This window comes from Schistocerca cancellata, chromosome 5, assembly GCF_023864275.1.
Source record: "Schistocerca cancellata isolate TAMUIC-IGC-003103 chromosome 5, iqSchCanc2.1, whole genome shotgun sequence".
NCBI lineage: Eukaryota > Metazoa > Arthropoda > Insecta > Orthoptera > Acrididae > Schistocerca > Schistocerca cancellata.
The window spans coordinates 387,767,141-387,787,536 of NC_064630.1; the positions used below are offsets into that span (position 1 = coordinate 387,767,141).

The 20,396-nt window shown below is 43.8% G+C and overlaps 1 protein-coding gene across 1 annotated transcript in view; it reads left to right on the plus strand.

The window, feature by feature from the left end:
* Positions 1 to 20,182, plus strand: part of LOC126189038 (peroxidasin) — a 245,209-nt gene extending 225,027 nt beyond the window's left edge. The window contains exons 21-22 of the mRNA XM_049930888.1: positions 1,243 to 1,506; positions 17,359 to 20,182. Coding sequence (XP_049786845.1) covers positions 1,243 to 1,506; positions 17,359 to 17,454 — 360 coding nt within the window. The 3' untranslated portion in view covers positions 17,455 to 20,182. The remainder of the gene's footprint in view (positions 1 to 1,242; positions 1,507 to 17,358) is intronic.
* The last annotated feature ends 214 nt before the right edge of the window (positions 20,183 to 20,396 follow it).

A 20,396-nucleotide genomic window follows, 5' to 3' on the forward strand; every position in this document is an offset into this window, starting at 1 on the left:
TACTTGTTTAGGATGGGTGTAAGTGTAGTAGAACTCAGTGGGTGGAAGGTGTGAGCGGTTCGTTCTTAATTTGGCACAAGTTGGATTTGGAGTTCAACTTGTTAATTAATTTTCTCTTTATTATAATTTCATTCCTGCATGTAGGGCTGGATTGGCAAAACTTTGTAGCTGCACTCTTACCTACAGGTCTTTGAACATAAAAGTCGCATTAAGCACTGTCATAGTCGATAAACATGATATTATTAAATAGTTGGCGATGCTGTTTGCATGTTGTGGCAGTATGAGAAGCTGCTTTTTGATAAATTATTACTAAAGGAGATGCTTATGTAGATCTATACTTGATGACTAGCACCAGGTAATGGGTAGGTGGGTCGGATCTCGCTGTAATGTGGACAGGGGTTCGAGTGCAATGGATTTGGATGTGCTGTTCAAATTTGAGTGTGAATGTATTAGGTGACATTGTCTAGTCGGGAAACTAGAGAGAGAAAGTGGTCTTAGGAATAAATGGGAGCGACATTTAGATCGAACACAGAGCGCGGCCACGGCAACTTACTGGAGGATATGGGTGCACTCAGATTGTTCGATATTTTAAAGGACAGAGAGAATGATATCAGCTGTAGGAACTGGACGTAGGGAGTGGTTGGGGTAAAGTAGTGTGTTGATAGGTAGACTATGAAAGTTTCTGGTTTGGTTGGCGCAGATTTATATTTGTATTTTTTGGGAGTCAGTTGGGATGGAACTGGTCCCTGCCGCTGGAGAGAGATGGAGACTGAAGGTTAGGGCGACGTTGGTACCCTTGATGGACTTTGGGATATATGGGTGGATTTGTTGCAGATGAGAGATTTTTAGCAACGGTAGATTTGGGATTTGGAGCGCTTTTCTAATTTGGGAGTCAGTACTGCAATCTAGTTCTTACTCGACTTCTTTCACTGTGATCTCTGGGTAAGCCTGTGCAGGAGGAGTGAATGGAAATCATGAACAAAGCACTTGATTACTAAGTAGTCTTTGTGGGGAACGTTATGATTTGGTAAGCTGATTGAGATGCAGCTATAGGGATTTATTATAGATAATCGACACCTTTGAGATACTCCTCAAATGTAACAAAACGAAAAATAGATCTACTCAATGTTTCAAAAAATTTAGTTCGACAAGCGAAAAAATGTCGATTCGATCATTATGGCTACAGTTGTGAATAGGAAAATCGGGACCTGTGAAGTACGAACCTAATGGTCCTCTCTGCAGGTGGATGCTGAGGAGGTGGGCGAAGAGCGCCTGGAGGGCATCGAGAGCGCGCTGGAGGAGTTCCAGCGCACCATCAAGCAGCTGCGGCGCAAACTGCGCAAGCTGGAGCACCACTGCCAGGCTGCTGGCGGTGGCGGCGGCGGCGGCGGGGGCGGTGGAGGCGGCAAGCGCGCCGGCACCTCCAAGTGCGTCGACAACGACGGCCGCTGGCGCAAGAACAACGAGGTCTGGAAGCGCGACGACTGCACGGACTGCGTCTGCAAGGTACGTCCCGCGTCTCACCTCAGAACAGCCAACACCACCTCCAGTTTGCGAGACTATTTCACCGTGAGGCAATCGTCCTCAGCACAAAAGAATATTCTCCAAAATCTAATTTTTCTGGACAACGTTCACTGCATAAATTTGCTAACAATACGAGAGGTTAAGGCTTTATTTTGCTTTAGCGATATGTTACGTGTTCTTCGGTTTAATCTTTATATTAATAAAAATACATTTTAAAGTACTAATTAGATACCTATACTAATGAAAGTACATTACTATTCATAAATAATAAAATAATGATGAGTGAAGGTGAAGACAACCTTCAGTTAGCAAGCACTTCATCGAAATGTCATATGTATAGACTACAGTCTAAAAATTTTATTACATAAGACGGAAGTTATGGCCCTTGAATTTAAACACTTAATAAAGTCGAAAATAATAATAAACAATAAATTAATTGAACGGGAGTCACATTATATATATATCTGGATGCGACACGAGCCATGATTTTGACAGTGGTATAAAAAAAAAGCTCCACAAATTTTTAGCGATATATGCACAATAAACAGAACACTAACTATATAATCCAAAAATATACAAAAAATTAGTTTTATTTAATTATTGCAACACCATTACCGTCTTTGGAAGCGAACGCGATAAAAATAGAAAGAAACATAACAGTAAAATATAACCGGCAGTGATATTGGGAATCGTGAGGAGGGTAAAGAGCTTCACAATATGAGATTTAATGAAGTATGAATATATTTGAAATGAGCTGAATCTACATCCAATTAACGAACAAACAAGTGATTATTGGAAGAGATGGAATCAACCTTTGAATAGAATGAAACGTGAAAGAATACACAAAAACCATAACTATAAACCGAAAAGAAAAAGCGAGACATACGAGACCAAGGAAGCGGCCAACTTTACCACTACTGGGTTTCTGACAGTACTCTCGAGGATCCGTACCCTTTAACTTTTGAAACCTCAGATGAGATAAAGAATGCTACATTTTTTCTATATTGACAGGCCGACAAATCGTGCATCAATGACTCTGTCAGCAAAAGTGGGTAATGATATCAGATTTCGCCGAAATAGGGCACATTTATAATTGGTATGCTGGTACTTCGAAACGTGACTACCTGTGCAATATTGTTGACATCTTTCCACATACGAATTTCGTTAGTCACTGTTGTAAATAATTGTCCCATGCGGTCAAATTTTAGAATTCATTTAGAGAAGTGCTGTAATGTCGCTTGTTCACGTCCGTATTCAGTGTTGAAGCGGGTAAGGCGAAGTGTGAAATTCTGTTACAGTTTGAGTCGAAATGAATGACAACATTACACAATACTTCTCATCCACAGCGAATACAAAGTTTAAGTTCATCGGGGACGATGAGGAAAATGGCAAAGGTGATGAAAGTAAGGAAAATAGCGGAAATGCCATCGTGTGTGCTGAAAATCCTCTATTCACGTTCGTATTTCTGTAAATAATGTCGATCGAGGTCTCCTTATTGATAGACAATGGCACAGTAAGATGATTTCCGTATGTGGAAAGAGTGGTTGACAGATAGAAAACAAGACATTGGGATGCAAAAGTTGTAAGAAAGCTGCGATACCGGAGCCAGAAGGAAGTAAACACGAAATGAAAAAATTTCGCAGCAGTGGTCAACTATTTCAGTGCCATGCTTTGGAGAAAGCAAACCAGACCAAATGGTATCCGTTTGAAAGAAAATGTTTAAACACAAAGAAACTTCGTCCATAAACGATATTTTGAAAATATTATCTGCAGCAAGTGAAAAACCTTTAGAAGGCTCAAATGGTTCAAATGGCTCTGAGCACTATGGGACTTAACATCTATGGTCATCAGTCCCCTATAACTTAGAACTACTTAAACCTAACTAACCTAAGGACAGCACACAACACCCAGCCATCACGAGGCAGAGAAAAATCCCTGACCCTGCCGGGAATCGAGCCCGGGAACCCGGGCGTGGGAAGCGAGAACGCTACCACACTACCACGAGATGCGGGCAAACCTTTAGAAGCTGTCCGTGTTAAATCACAGGAGAATGAAAACTTAGTAACAGCAAATGTTTTCAAAACTGCGTACAAATAAACTGTTAAATGATTTTCAGTCTGAAATTGGTGTTCAGAAATTGAACAGAGTGGACCTTGGACCTATCCTTCATTTCAAGTTTATATGTGTCAACAAATTAAGGCATACTGCTGCGTAAATGAAAGGCAGAGTTATCAAAATATAATTGAGTCACACAGCAAAATTCCCTTGATACTTGCCGAAAGTTCTACAGTGATCCAATGCTCTTCATTGATTAGTCGTATTTGGGCAACGCTACGTGGTACATGGAACCTTGACTATATTGTTTAAACAAGCTTTCATACAAATTTTAAGTTGCAAACTGAGCCAGCAATGAACTAGAGCTATCTGTTAGCGAACTTACAAGAAAAGATCTTCCCCCAGAAACTAATCATTTTAAGTCTTTCCTGGATAAGCTAAACACTCTCTACAAACAGTCACCCAAAGGTGCAAGAGAACTGAAAACAAAAACGCAGAAGCACCCAAATTCTTAAAAGTGACCCAGTCTTGGGTACTCGATAGGTTATCTCTAGCTTTGGAAGTGTTTCAGCAGTTTGGAGAAATTGTGAGACATTATAGAATGAAGGCTTTCACGACCGGGTGACTTTTCTGCAGAAAAGTTCTTGGACCACGACCTCACATCCCGGAAAGTATATCAACAGCCTGTGAGACACTAGTTTCACATGTTTACTAGTGCTGAGAATGATATGACCAGAGACAACACTGGCAGGAAAATGTATGAAGGTCTTCTAAAGAAAATCACCAGTACTGACTTAATTTTGGATCTGAAGTTGGTGTGCGATACGCTACAGGAGTTGTCTGAGCTTAGTTCAAAACTGCAAACCTATTGATTCTGCTATCAAAAAATAAAACAGAGCTCAGAGTGTTTGAAGAGGAACATAAAAAGAGTTATATGTTCTAATGAAGCTCGAAAAGGAAAAGAACGATTACAATTCTATTCAGAAATAAAATACAAAAAGTATACTGTTATGCCCAACCCAATCGATCCAATATCATTTCTTGAAAGTTTATGCAAGAGAATGAAAATAGATTTTCAAGTGATGAGGATAGTATTTCTTCATGCACTGTTACTGCATCCTTGTTATTGGCCTGACAATCCTGCGGTAATTTTTGGTGAGAAAGACATAATCAAATTATATAAAAGGCTCAGATAAACCTGAAAGGAAAGTAATCATAGGGTTCCTAGAAGAGAAAGGAAGTGTCCAGCTTTTCCTGCTGTCTCTGATAAACAGAATGAACTGCACACCAGTATCTACCAGTGAATGTGAGAGAGGGTTTTCAGAAATGAATCTTGCTTTAACCCTGTTAAGAGCGTCACTGCACCTGAAAATTGTTTCCAACCTAGTGAGGCCTCCTTTACAACTGTTCAACACTTATTTCCTATGAAGATCGTCCACGACTGGAACCAGTAAATATTAAAGTTCAAGTAAAAATAACTGATTGTTAAAATATGTTCTGTTTTCTGTTAATTAACGGCTGTTGAAAGGCACCTAACCAAAATATTACTTGTCAGAATGCCAGCATATTGTACCTCAAGAAAGGAAGCCAGAGAACGTAATGATGTTGGACGCAAAATCTGCTTTGTAACTCATCCAAAGGGTGTTCCAGTGGGTCAGGTCGGGGTACTGGGCAGGGTCTATTTCAGAGATATTGTTGTTCACAAACCATTGCCTCACAGGTGGGACTTTGCGACAGCCTGCATATCCTGCTGCCACGGTCATCACCTCTGAAGTGTCCTTCCACTGCAAGCAGTGCACAATGCTGTAAAATGTATTATAATCCTTCTTTATTTGACGTTTTCTTAAGTTCAATAAGGGTACCCACCATAACCAATAGAAATAACTCCCTATCGTAACACCACCTCGTCTGTATTTCATTGATGGCACACGTGATGGCAAGTAGCATTCTCTGGGCATTCACCAAATTACTGCAGGGGTATAGCGTAATTCATCAGTCAAAATCACTCGTTCCCAGTCATTCACTGTCAAGTTGTGTCGCTCTTAACACCACCTCAAGCGTCACTTAGCATTAAGTAGGAAATGTATGGCTCTTATGGGGCTGTTCGTCCATTATACCCCTCTCTTTTAAACTCCACACACACTCACACACACACACACACACACACACACACACACACACACACATTCATTGTGCTAGCTGAACTGCTGGTATCACACTGAACACAGTGATTCCTTCTGATGATTTCATGTGAGGTTTTTGCAATCACCCTCGTCAATGCTCGACAATTCCTGCCCGTCAATATACACTCCTGGAAATTGAAATAAGAACACCGTGAATTCATTGTCCCAGGAAGGGGAAACTTAATTGACACATTCCTGAGGTCAGATACATCACATGATCACACTGACAGAACCACAGGCACATAGACACAGGCAACAGGGCATGCACAATGTCGGCACTAGTACAGTGTATATCCACCTTTCGCAGCAATGCAGGCTGCTATTCTCCCATGGAGACGATCGTAGAGATGCTGGATGTAGTCCTGTGGAACGGCTTGCCATGCCATTTCCACCTGGCGCCTCAGTTGGACCAGCGTTCGTGCTGGACGTGCAGACCGCGTGAGACGACGCTTCATCCAGTCCCAAACATGCTCAATGGGGGACAGATCCGGAGATCTTGCTGGCCAGGGTAGTTGACTTACACCTTCAAGAGCACGTTGGGTGGCACGGGATACATGCGGACGTGCATTGTCCTGTTGGAACAGCAAGTTCCCTTGCCGGTCTAGGAATGGTAGAACGATGGGTTCGATGACGGTTTGGATGTACTGTGCACTATTCAGTGTCCCCTCGACGATCACCAGTGGTGTACGGCCAGTGTAGGAGATCGCTCCCCACACCATGATGCCGGGTGTTGGCCCTGTGTGCCTCGGGCGTATGCAGTCCTGATTGTGGCGCTCACCTGCACGGCGCCAAACACGCATACGACCATCATTGGCACCAAGGCAGAAGCGACTCTCATCGCTGAAGACGACACGTCTCCATTCGTCCCTCCATTCACGCCTGTCGCGACACCACTGGAAGCGGGCTGCACGATGTTGGGGCGTGAGCGGAAGACGGCCTAACGGTGTGCGGGACCGTAGCCCAGCTTCATGGAGACGGTTGCGAATGGTCCTCGCCGATACCCCAGGAGCAACAGAGGGCGTGGCGGTGCGGTCCCCTACGGCACTGCGTAGGATCCTACGGTCTTGGCGTGCATCCGTGCGTCGCTGCGGTCCGGTCCCAGGTCGACGGGCACGTGCACCTTCCGCCGACCACTGGCGACAACATCGATGTACTGTGGAGACCTCACGCCCCACGTGTTGAGCAATTCGGCGGTACGTCCACCCGGCCTCCCGCATGCCCACTATACGCCCTCGCTCAAAGTCCGTCAACTGCACATACGGTTCACGTCCACGCTGTCGCGGCATGCTACCAGTGTTAAAGACTGCGATGGAGCTCCGTATGCCACTGCAAACTGGCTGACACTGACGGCGGCGGTGCACAAATGCTGCGCAGCTAGCGCCATTCGACGGCCAACACCGCGGTTCCTGGTGTGTCCGCTGTGCCGTGCGTGTGATCATTGCTTGTACAGCCCTCTCGCAGTGTGCGGAGCAAGTATGGTGGGTCTGACACACCGGTGTCAATGTGTTCTTTTTTCCATTGCCAGGAGTGTATAAAGCCTCCTTGATGCTGGTGTAGCTTTGATTGTTCCTTCACATTTCTGATTCCAGTCACATGACATACTTGGGGAGCTTGGAAGGGGGGAAATGTCCCTGGTCTATCTGTTACTCAGGTGACAGCTAGTGACTAGTCGACGTTCGGAGTCACTAAGCACTCCTGATTAACGTGTTCTGTTGTAACTGCTTCAGTACTTACAACACGATACACCATAGCCCCATTCCCATCCCCTCCTTTCATACCGGCTGGTACGCCTCTCGTTAAAGCTAGTAGTCAATTCCTCATTACATAGAAGTGTCTGGATACTTATGACCGTACAGCATATTTTATGTAGTCTTGTAAAATTCGGAAACATATAAGACCATGACCTTAGGGGTGTACACACACTTTTCATCAGAAAATGTGTTTAATATTGAATGTGACGATTGCGACGTGATATAAATTGGATAAGCCTAAAGGGATGTTCGAACTCGATTGAAAAAGCTACGAAATGTAGCGAAAATAACCCAAGTAAATTCGTATGCATCTCATAAACAACAGACACACGTCCTCGAATATTAACGATAAGCACCGCATTCTTCTTCATGCCAAAAAAGGGACGTCTGTAATACTGTAGAAGAAATAGAAATTTTGTGTTCATGTACAGTTATCAACAAACATACTGAACAAGAAACCAGAAGGTATGCTTATAACTTTATTGGCATTTTGCTGAATGATAATTAAAACCAAAGTATTAATTCCATTTGTAGTTCAGACACTGAGAAATAGGATGATCTACACGCTTTATACACAAAAGGAAATTTTAAATTTTAGAATTTTTCACATTGTCACACTATGCCATTTAATAATTTTATTTTTGCTTTGGGTACTTTCGAATATAACTACATTAAATTTGCTACAAAAAAGTCCTGTCAATTTTTTTAGGACTTATAGTTCCGCATAGTGACTGAGAAAATGTGAACATTTCGTGTGTAGATATTGAAGTCGTTGCAGGTTGCATAAAAGCCATCGGTAGGGGCAGCAGAATCACGCTGTATATACATAAATACGTCTGTGAAATTATTAGATCGCCAGGACTTTTATACGTTGTTCAAGATTACATGTTTGCACATTTTCCACCGCATGCAAAACCGTCAAGAACAGTTAAATTTGTAAACCAAAACGAAGAGAAACACATGGTGTGAATACACTTCTATTTTTATACGTCTGACTTCTTTTTGTGTATAACTATCTTTCCTTCAATTTATAACAATTAGGTATGGTACTCTTGTTCCGTGTTTCTTTGTTTTTTTTTTTCTTTAGACCCACACAGAATGTTACACACTGATAATGGCTTGAAAAGCCGGAATTGGCCGTGGAATAAAAAAATTTTGCAGGCATTCAATGATTTTGTCTTTGTCGCAGTTTTTGGAAGAAATGCTGTTTCCATTTCGCAGAAACAATGCGGCTTTTCCACTCTGTTTTTTGGACAGATGCATAAACGATGTTACTACAATAAATGTTGCTACAATTGTGAGGGAAACTGTGGGGGGCATATGGTGAGAGGAAAAAGTTCATTCGCCAAGCCTTTCCCTCTTGCCCCTTCACTCTTTTCTCTCTGCGCTCTCGTGAGTAAACTTGGGAACATTTTCAGAGGTTTCGATATATCAAAAAAATAAAATATGTAATTTTTTTTAAACTCACGTCACAACAACGTATACAATACAGCCCTGCAACAAACGCAGTTTACCTGTTTCACGTTGCAAACATAGCCTCATGATGCTCATGCTCTTTGAATCCCTCTGACACTTTCTGGGCACGATGTTCATGGCACTATTACGTCCATACAGTGCTCGCAATGTGAATCCTCGGCAGCACTTTTGCACAATATTTTCATTCCGACATGACACCGACCCGCTACTATCTCTGCATTAACACGAATTCTCTTGCACACACCCTCTGCTCTGCTTTCTCACTCGTATAGCAGTTCACTATAATCGTTACATTTAGTATAGTAATTACAAATATTGCTCACCCAAAATTTAAAATGTTAATAATAAATACATTGTGTAATAAAAAGTATCGAGGCAGCTATTAGTGGATATTTAGAAGGGTTGTGTCAATCCTTTCCTTTATAACGGCTTGCATTCTACTGGGTACACTTTCAGTGAGGTATCTGAAAGTCTTCGGAGGAATTGCAGCTCATATTTCCTCAATAGCCAAATCCACACCTGCTAGTAATGTTGGACACTAGGGACGGAACAAAGTCGACGTTCTAACTTTAACCCAAAGGTGTTATATTGTCGAGGCACTGGGCAGGTCAGTCCACTTCAGGATTTTTATTGTCCCCAAACCATTGCCTCAACTGATGCTGTATATGACAACGTGCGTTGTAGTGCTGATACAGTACCGTCTCCGAACTGTTCCTCTACTGTAGTAGACACAGTACTGTAATATGTGTTCATATCGTTCCGCATTTAGCGTTTTCAACGGTCTGTACTTCGAAAACTTTGTGACAGCTCTTGTGAGCATACAGGTATTGACTGAGTTGTTGGCAAGTCTCCGAAGTAGCACTGCACAAAAAATTCACGGAGTCCAGGTGTATATGGGTCCGGATATGCATGCATCGATGTATCCGATTTTTTACATAGCGAGTGCATAGGGGCCTGAAGATGGCACTGATGAGATGCAGAACCTGGTAGTGAAAATAAAATGATAACTTCTGAATCGCTGTTTGGCGATTTTTCTTTGGTAAATATCTGACCGGTCACTGTCCCGTATCCACGACGGGTTAACAGACACAGAAATCTGTGGCTGATGAAGAGCTACTTTCCGACTGTACTCCAGGCTTTTCAACTCCTCACGCAGTCACTGTGCTACCTCGGCTGTTGGTAGCGCGTTAGAACTCGCGAGTGATTCCTTCCGCTGATTCCATGCGGCTTTTACAAACAGCCATCATCAACAGTCGTCTTCCGCACGTTTAGAGGCTTGAAATGTCCGTGATGGATTTGTTACTGAGGTGATACCCAATGATTATTCTACGTTCGAAGGCACTGAGCTCTCCTGACTAAACAGTCATGCATTACCTGCTTCTTTACTGATGACACAATACTCTCTGCTTTTTTTGTACTGGTAATCCGCCCCTCCAGACATCTAATGGTCAATTCTACATCACACAGTAGAGTCAGGATATTTTTCATGACATAGTGTATCTCTGTTCGACTTTCCATCTGGTGTAGGAGTCCGTCGTACCCGTTACATGTTGTGTAGTTATTACAAAGCTTTACAACATTGTGCCTTGGAACGTCAACTACTCAAACTACACTCAGGAAATTAGTACAGAGTGACATTTATTAAAACATTAATATTATGTTTGTGTAGTATATTACCAAAACCCTCGTAACGAAACCTTCATACAGAATATAATGCGATTAAGTTCTGGAGTACGAACAGTTTATGGGGAACAAGCCGTTTCAAGTAGACATTAAACGTCATGCTACTTCAACTCGACATATATTCGAAGTGCCGGCCGATGTGGCCGAGCGGTTCTAGGCGCTTCAGTCCTGAACAACAATGCTGCTACGGTCGCAGGTTCGAATCCTGCCTCGGGCATGGATGTGTGTGATGTCCTTAGGTTAGTTAGGTTTAAGTAGTTCTAAGTCCAGGGGACTGATGACCTCAGATGTTAAGTTCCTTAGTGCTTAGAGCCATATAATCGAAAGCAATACCATGCGGACACTCTAACACTTGTTTCCAAACGTATACGTTATCTCACATTTCATAGCGATAGTAACAACCTCGTAACACTAACAGTACACATTAGCTTCAAAACGAGCCCAGCTCAGAATTATTCCAACTCAGATTTCAGTGTGAACCTTACATGGGCTCCCAGTCTTTCTAGTATGTCATCACATATCTATATTACAATTTCTACAGAGTGCTATTTGCAGTCTTACTTCAAAAATTTCACTCAGTGCTAGTAAGAGATCACGGCCTTGTCGCATTGGTAAGGCTGGTGCATGCTAGACCACCGAAGTTGAAAGCTATTGGGCTTGGCTAGCTGTTGGATGGGTGACCGTCCGGGTCTGCTAAGCGCTGTTGGCAAGCAGGATGCACTCAGTCCTTGTGAGACCAATTGGCAAGCTATTTGACTGAGAAGTTGCAGCTCCGGTCACGAAAACTGACGACGGCCAGGAGAGCGATGTGCTGACCACATGTCCCTAAATATCCGCATCTAGTAACGCCGGTCGTAACCGCTGAGCCTTCCGATCTCTGCTCTGAAGGAGCAATACCAGTAAGAGGATTAATAAAATCAGAAACCAACAATAACACTACAATCTTATTCATTCGTTAAAAGGGCTCTAAGCACTATGGGACTTAACATCTGATGTCATCAGTCCACTAGACTTAGAACTGCTTAAACCTAACTAGCCTAAGGACATCACACACATCCATGTCCGAGGCAGGATTTGAACCTGCGACCGTAGCAGCAGCGCGGTTCCAGACAGAAGCGCCTAGAACCGCTCGGCCACAGCGGCCGGCAATTCATTCGTTAATAAATGTAAAAGCACATGACTTTGGGACATAAAGATACAAAACAAACATTTACGTATCTTGTGAACAATAGACAAGTGAGCGGCTCATGTAGTTTCATCTTTTCTCACGAGCATGGTTCATTTCCACTCATATAGCCGTCGTTATTTGTACGGGCCTTTCTGTTTACTGCACACATCATACGCACTAACCCGACATCCAACAGTCAAAAATAACGTCTGTTTCGTTATATGAATCCTGTAATTCTAAGGAGGCCACAAAGGAATGACCAAATATACCGCCCATCTTACAAATTTCGCAGGATAGTTTCCATGAAGTCTGGAAAGTGGGATACGAGGTACTGGCTGAATTAAGGGTCTGAGGACGGATCGTGCGTCATGTTTGGGTAGCTCAGTTGGTAGAGCACTTGCCCGTGAATGACAAAAATCCCTAGTTCGAGTCTCGGTCCGGCACACAGTTTTGATTTGCCAGTAAGTTTCATATGAGCACACACTCCGCTGCTGAGTGAAACTTTCAATCTGGAAACATCCCGCGGGCCGGGCTCAGCCACGTCTCTGCAATATCATTTCTCGCAGAAATACTAGTCTTGCAAGGTTCGCAGGAGAGCTTCTGTGAAGTCTAGAAGGTAGGAGACGAGGTACTGGTGGAAGTAAAGCTGTGAGAACGGGTGATGAGTCGTGCTTGGGTAGCTCAGATGGTAGAGCGGTCGGGCACACAGTTTTGATCTGCCAGGAAATTCTATATCAGCGCACACTCCGCTGCAGAGTGAAAATATCATTCTTGGAACTATACCGTCCATGAGTTAGCGGCAAAGCGCCTTGACAACAAGTAATGAAAAATGTCAGTTCAGAGCAGCAAAGTCCCTTCTGCATGGAATTACTCAGACAGCCCAACACATAACAATCCTTTGACTCGGCCCGTCCGTATATCTGTATCTACGTCTACGTGGATCATCCGCAATCACAAATGTTCAAATGTGTCCGAATTCCTAAAGAATCAAACTGCTTAGGTCATCGGTTCCTAGACTTGCACACTACTTGCACTATTGCGGGCGGGAAGGAGAGCCGGTTCCCGGCACGAATCCGCCCGGCGGATTTGTGTCGAGGTCCGGTGAGCCGGCCAGTCTGTGGATGATTTTTAGGCGGTTTTCCATCTACCTCGGCTACACTATGTCGGCAATTGCTGCGCAAACAAGTTCACCATGTACGCGTACACCACCATTACCCTACCACGCAAACATATGAGTTACACTCGTCTGGTGTGAGACGTTCCCGGTGTGTACACCGGGGGCCGAACCGCACAATAACCCTGGGTTCTGTGTGTGGCGGCGGAGGGGTGAAGTGGATTGCGGTAGTCGTCGTGGGGTTGTGGACCACTGCGGCTGCGGCGGGGACGGAGCCTCTCCGTCGTTTCTACGTCCCCGGTTGACATAACATAACATAACTTATGCTAAGAACAACATATACACCCATGCCCGAGGGAGGACTCGAACCTCTGGTGGGAGCGGCCACGCAGCCCGCTACATGACGCCTCAAACTGCGCAGCCAGTACGCGCGTTGCAAATCACAATTCTCTATTATTCCTATCTCGTATGGCGCGCGGAAAGAACCAACACTTATATCTTTACGTACGAGCTCTGATTTCCCTTATTTTATCATGTTGATAGATTTTTCCTATGTAGGTCGGTGTCAACAAAGTATTTTCGCATTCGGAAAAGGAAGCTGGTGATTGGAATTTCGTGAGAAGATTCCGCCGCAACGGAAAACGCCTTTGTTTTAATTATGTCCACCCCAGATCCTGTATCATTTCAGTAACACTCTCTCCCCTATTTCGAGGTAATACAAAACGTGCCGCCCTTCTTTGAACTTTTTCGATGCACTCCGTCAATCCTATCTGGTGAGCATCCCACACCGCGCAGCAGTATTCTAAAACTGGACGGACAAGCCTAGTGTAGGCATTCTCCTTAGTAGATCTGCTAGTGTCCTGTCAATAAAATGCAGTCTTTTTTAGCTTTCCCCACAACAGTTTCTATGTGTTCCTTCCAGTTTAAGTTGTAAGTAATTGCAATTCCCAGGTATTATTTGAAGTTACAGCCTTTAGATTTGACTGAGTGATTGTGTAACCGAAGTTTAACGTATTCCCTTTAGCACTCATTTATATGACCCCACACTTTTAGTTATTAAGGGTCAATTGCCAATTTTCGCACCATACTGATATCTTTTCTAAATTGTTTGGAAATTCGTTTTGATCTTCTGATGACTTTATTAGTCGATAAACGACAGCGTCATCTGCAAACAACCTAAGACGGCTGCTCAGATTGTCTCCCAAATGATTTATACAGATAACGAACAGCAAAGGGCCAATAATACTACGTAGGGGAACGTCGTACTGCAAGAGCAGAAAGCTACTCCCATCTACGACCTTCCATCAGAAGCAAAATACCACCATGTCCATCCTACATGGGCCTCACTCCTCTCCAGAAGCAGCGGCTCACAATCTCCATAGAATTAACCATAGTAATCACTGCAAACTTGCCGGCCGGAGTGGCCGAGCGGTTCTAGGCGCTTCAGTCTGTAACCGCGCGACCGTTACGGTCGCAGTTTCGAATCCTACCTCGGGCATGTATGTGTGTGATGTCCTTAGGTTAGTTAGGTTTAAGTAGTTCTAAGTTCTAGGGGACTGATGACCTCAGATGTTAAGTCTCATAGTGCTCAGAACCATTTTGAACTGCAAACTTGCACGTCCTTTACGGAACACCGAATGTCGTTTTCCATCTTATTACGCACACGTTCCGTTAAATCCTGCCCCACATACAGCCCGCACTTGCTTGTCGATCGGCGGTCTCCCACATAATAACCATCCCGGCTTAGGTGTCTGTTTGGTTGGTCCTGAGAAGAACCGTTGTGAAGTAATTTCGCATTCATGTTTAAGGCAGGAGATCTGTAGTAGATAAGTCTGGGTGGCAGCTCTGATACTCGTTTAGCACCACCCAGCGGATAGATGCAGCTTATGGTGTGCTGCGGGCGCGAGTATCTGAGAGATACTGCCAAGCAGTCCTTGGAAACAAACTTAAATGTCGTGTGACTAGGGCCTCCCGTCGGGTTGACCATTCGCCTGGTGCAAGTCTTTCGATATGACGCCACTTCGGCGACTTACGCGTCGATGGGTATGAAATGATGATGATTAGGACAACACAACACCCAGTCCCTAAGCGGAGAAAATCTCCGACCCAGCCGGAAATCGAACCCGGGCCCTTAGGATTGACAGTCTGTCGCGCTGACCGCTCAGCTACCGGGGGCTGACACAAAAACCAACTAAGCAGACAGAAGAAACTTGGTAATGTTCTTCTTCAAGGCTCAGTTTTGACACCAGTCCTGTTCAACTTGTATACATCTCATCACCCTGAAACAGAGCCAAGGAAGTTCATCTATGCAGACGATCTAGCCTTGGCCACCCAACAGAGAGCTCTTGAAGCTAGTGAGGAGATCTAAGCACAATAAATGAATACTTCATTAGGAGGAGACTGAAACCAAATCCAACGAAGACTCAAGTCAGCTGCTTTCACTTTAACAACAGAATGGCCAATGCGACGTTGAATGTCACCTTTAATGGGCAGGTCCTTCACCACGAAGACTCTCCAAAACATCTAGGAAAGACACTTGATAGAATCCTGTCTTACAGGAAGCACATAGAAAACACCGCAGCAAAGCTGAGATCACGCAGTAACATCGTACAGAAGCTGAGTGGTACCTCATGTGGAGCGCAGGAGCTACGACACTGCGATGCGCTGCCTTAAGGCTGGTCTATTGCCGAATACGTGTCCCAGTTTGACTTGATAGCACTCATGTGAGCCGCACGGGATTAGCCGAGCGGTGTAGGGCGCTGCAGTCGTGGACTGTGCGGCTGGTCCCGGCGGAGGTTCGAGTCCTCTCTCGGGCATGGGTGTGTGTGTTTGTCCTTAGGCTAATTTAAGTTAAGTAGTGTGTAAGCTTAGGGACTGATGACCTTAGCAGTTAAGTCCCATAAGATTTCACACACACACACACACACACACACACACACACACAGCACACCTGTGAGATAAATTGCCTGTAGCTAAATGCAGCAATGAAGACAATAACAGGCTGCATCGAATCTACTCTTCTACACTGGTTATCACCTCTAAGCAACATTTCGCCACCGGACCTTCCAAGACAGAACGCTCTCCTCAAGGAATACCAAATAATTACTTAAAATCATCGAGCTTCCAATGCAGTCTCATTTTCCTGCAATCCGAATGAACCCATTAAAATCTAGGCAGCCATCTCTCCTACTGGCAGAATCGCTACAGGCAGCTACTTTCAGTATCGACAGAAAGTGAACAGAAATGTGGACCACTATTGCCCATGAGGAACACCAGACCCTCCAAAGACCTGACACAAGACCAGCCGGTATGGAACTAACACTACGTGCCTGGAAAACAATAAATCGGATCCGCACAGGCCACTGCATCTATGCTGAAAACCTCTATCGATGGCGAAGGGATCCATCTTCTCAATGTGACTGGTGAAATGGACACTAGATGTATCAATCACATTGTGACAAGCTGTAGGAAAGGAGCCTACCATGGGAACTTGGAAGATTTCAATGAAAATTGGAAATTTGAGACCAAACTGCTGAGGTCATCGGTTCCTAAGCTTACACACTACTTAATCTAACTTGAACTAACTTACGCTAACGACGACATACCCATCCATGCCCGAAGGAGGAGTCGAACCTCCGACGGCGGGAGCCGCGCAGACCGTTACATAGCGCCTCAGACTACGTGGCTACCCCACGTGGCAAAGCTTTGTTTGAAGTGACAGAGGCAGCCCTTTAATGGATCGACAAATTAGATATTAATTCATAGACTTATTATTTAAATTATCAATTATGAAATTAATACATTTTTGTAAAATTCTGTTGTTAGTCACTGTTCATATGTAATGCCATAAGATAAGTAAATAAATAAACCACCCCCGTGCCATCATGCCACGTAGCCTATCGACCGCCACACCTTATCGATAGGCAAAGACGTGCCAACTGGCAAAACATAAAATGAAAATATGTTACATCAAAAAAAATTAAACGTGTTAATAACAAATACGTAGCACAACATAGTGTAAGTGCTATGCTGTTTTACCATTAAAAGAAACTCAGGAGCCGGCCGGAGTGGCCGAGTGGTTCGAGACGCTACAGTCTGGAACCGCGCGGCCGCCACGTCGCAGGTTCGCATCCTGCCTCGGGCATGGATGTGTGTGATGTCCTCAGGTAAGTTAGGTTTAAGTAGTTCTAAGTTCTAGGTGACTGATGACCTCAGATGTTAAGTCCCATTGTGCTCAGAGCCATTTGAACCATTTCTGAAACTCGTGAAAGGGCAGATATGAAATGTTGAGTAGTGGAGTGATGTAAACAGAGAAAAAGTTTAATACCAGTTGGAATTAGCTATGTTCGCAACCTCGCACACGGTTAGTTGCCCTAACCAGTTGTTCTGCTCTTGTGTCCGCAGGAGCACCAGATAACGTGCACCACGATCAAATGCGCTCCGACGACGTGCGCAGCCCCGGTGCACCACGAAGGCGAGTGCTGCCCGACGTGCGCATAGCTCGCGGCGGAGGCGGCCGGCCGCGGCGGGCGTCGACGCCGGGACCGCAGATCGGCCGACGGCGGGTCCGCCCCCGACCCAGCCGTAGCGGCGCTCAAGAAGCGGCGCCGCCCCCGCAGGACCAGACGCGCCGGCCGCCTCTGAAGCGACACCCGGCCCACCTGTGACGTCACGCGTCTCTCCGCATCGAGGCGGGAACCTCCGGACTCCGCTAACTGAGGAACGCCTCCCATACAAAAGCCGACTGCAGCCAGGAATGATATCGGGATTCCTTCTCATTGTGACGTCGAGGAAGTGTCGACAACGATTTCAGCGTTGCTGCTCTCAGGCAGCTAACAACCTACTAGGTACCCTGTAGACCTTTCCCTCTCATCATAAGTGTAGTATTAGGGCAAATGGAAGGTCGGCCGCTGTAACATTTTGCGTCCTCGAAAGCAACCAAACATTTCGCTCAAAAGTCATCGTTAGTATGTACAAACTACACATACTTCTTTGAGCTTGTAAACGTTCCCTGGAGTATCATCATATCTTGATACAAAGTTCGTTGTCGACGTACCGCTATCAGTTTTATCTTGAACTTGCGTGCCGCAGATAACAAGCTGGATGCCCCAAAGGGTTTCTAGCAATTTTCATTACTTAGGGGATTGGACGTTAGCTTTTTCCTTGAAACATTATTATAAATGACAGAATTTAACGAGATTTTTTATCACAATATTTCTTACATGTACCTCTGCATCATTTTACTGCCAGAAGACCACTAGGATGACACTTCAGTGATGTATCCAAAAATGACTAATTTAAAAAAAGAAAATACCTGCCGTTGTACGTCATAAAATGACCTTTCTTTGCTGAAGCAGAGGGAAACGAAACGTTTTCTACCTAACGCATTAATTTCGGTTTCAAAGTCTTATTTTTAGTACAAAATATTATATAATAATATTTCTACCACAAGTTTTTAATGTTTCTGAACAAAATCAGTTTCTTCCCTTATAGTCATTCCCTCAATTTATTACTCATTAGTCTTCTGTCAGCACCGTATGTAACTCTTTTTGCTTTCCGAATGGTCTCACACTGGTACAGAAAACTACCGACAAGCTCACTCAATATTTCTTCCACACGTCTTTGTCTTAGGTACTTCATTACACATAAACGTCATTGCACCCACTGTTAATCTACTTTCCTACATGGCTGCTTTCACTCAAAAGTAGGCCACACCGAAGGTAGTGAAAATTCAACGTTTTGGACACTCTAACTCACAAGGAATTTGTTTATCCACGTGGTTTATGAATCAAATACACCTGCCCGCGTTCATCATCTGCAGTAACTGCTTCACCATCGTTTTGTTCATCATCGTACTGCATCAGAGTGGCGGATACTAAACAGTGTGGATGAAAATTTTCAGCACTGGTGAAACACACTTTCGATTAATTTCTGTATGTAAATCACAGTGTTTCTCCAAGCGGTCCTCTGAATGCAAATGGTAAAGTCGGCTGCGACTAAAACAGACTATGTACTGTACAACTTCATATACGTTTACAGCTCTTGCAATCGATACTGTATTATGGATCACTGTTGTTGTCGGCAGGGATGGCGTCACCTTTTTGAATCCAGTGTGCGGCTCCTGTTGTCTGCTGGAATGAAGTAAATAGTGGCGTTCACAAATAATTGTACCCACGGTCTCACATATGGGCCGAAGGCAGGTTATTCTCTGGGATCTGCCAATACACTAAACAGAAATAGCACAAAACAGAACTGTGAGCGCTCGTCGCCCAGTATACTTTTTATTGATTCTGAGTGTTTTTTGAAACTAATTGTTCTCTTTAAATGTTGTCTTTTAAGAAGAAAGTCTCTATCACACTTGGAAGATATATATATATATATATAAAACATGAGATATATGCATGGTTTTTTCTTTTTAATCTACGGTAGCTTTTTTGTGTGTGCCAAAACTACTCGCTGCTTTCGAACGGTAGAGGGCGTGCCTAGTTTGTATTGGAGCCCGACACAGCCCCGTGGGGTGCGGCGCGGGCTTTCAAATGCTCTGGACACGCCATTTCTTGCGTCGGGTGGCCACCCACAGTCCCATGTGGAGAGGAACCCCGATCGCTTCTTCTGAAGAAAGTAATTTAGTTGTACATGTACTTAGTTGACACTGAGATACTCTAAGAGTAGCGTTCACTCACATTTTTCAATTTTTTCTGCCCTAATTGTTAGGCTACATACGGTTAATCCACTTGATGTTACTGTGTCCTGTTTTAATATTGCTCTCAGTATTTATTTTTAGCGCTTCTCCCAGTCGCGAGTTTCCATGTAATTTTTTTTCTATGTGAAATATTTTATATTCTTATGGTTAGTATTGTATTTACTGTTATTATGATAATTATCATTATTTGCGAATGTTGTTGAGTCTGCGAAGGTCTGTATCAGACCCCCTCAACAGAATCCACTGCCATGACCACGGATCAAAGTAGAGAATTGTTTTAAAATCTTTTACTTCGCCCTTTCCTTTCATTAATACTTCCACTCACACATTGTCCCACTTACTACTGTACTATGTGCATGTATCATTAAGTGGTTAGCAGTAACCACAATGTAAATTATGCTTACTGTTCGTGAAACAATAGTGATACGTGCAGAATGATGTAATTGATGTATATTTTATCTAGATGTAATACACAATTTGTTGGTTAAGCTAGTGATTAATGAATAAAGATATTTGAAATTGTTATTTCTGTGAATGAAGATTATTTTGTAGCATATTAGGAGATACGTGGCAAATCAACGGATGGAAAGAACATCGTGACAGAAAACTGACTCCAGAATCTATTTTTCTTACGCAGTTCTTCCATTCATGCATTATGACTGCAAAACTCCTCTCTACTTTGAAGTTTGGTAAGTGTGACTCCCACATTTTTTCTGGAATTATAGTGACGAAAAGAGTT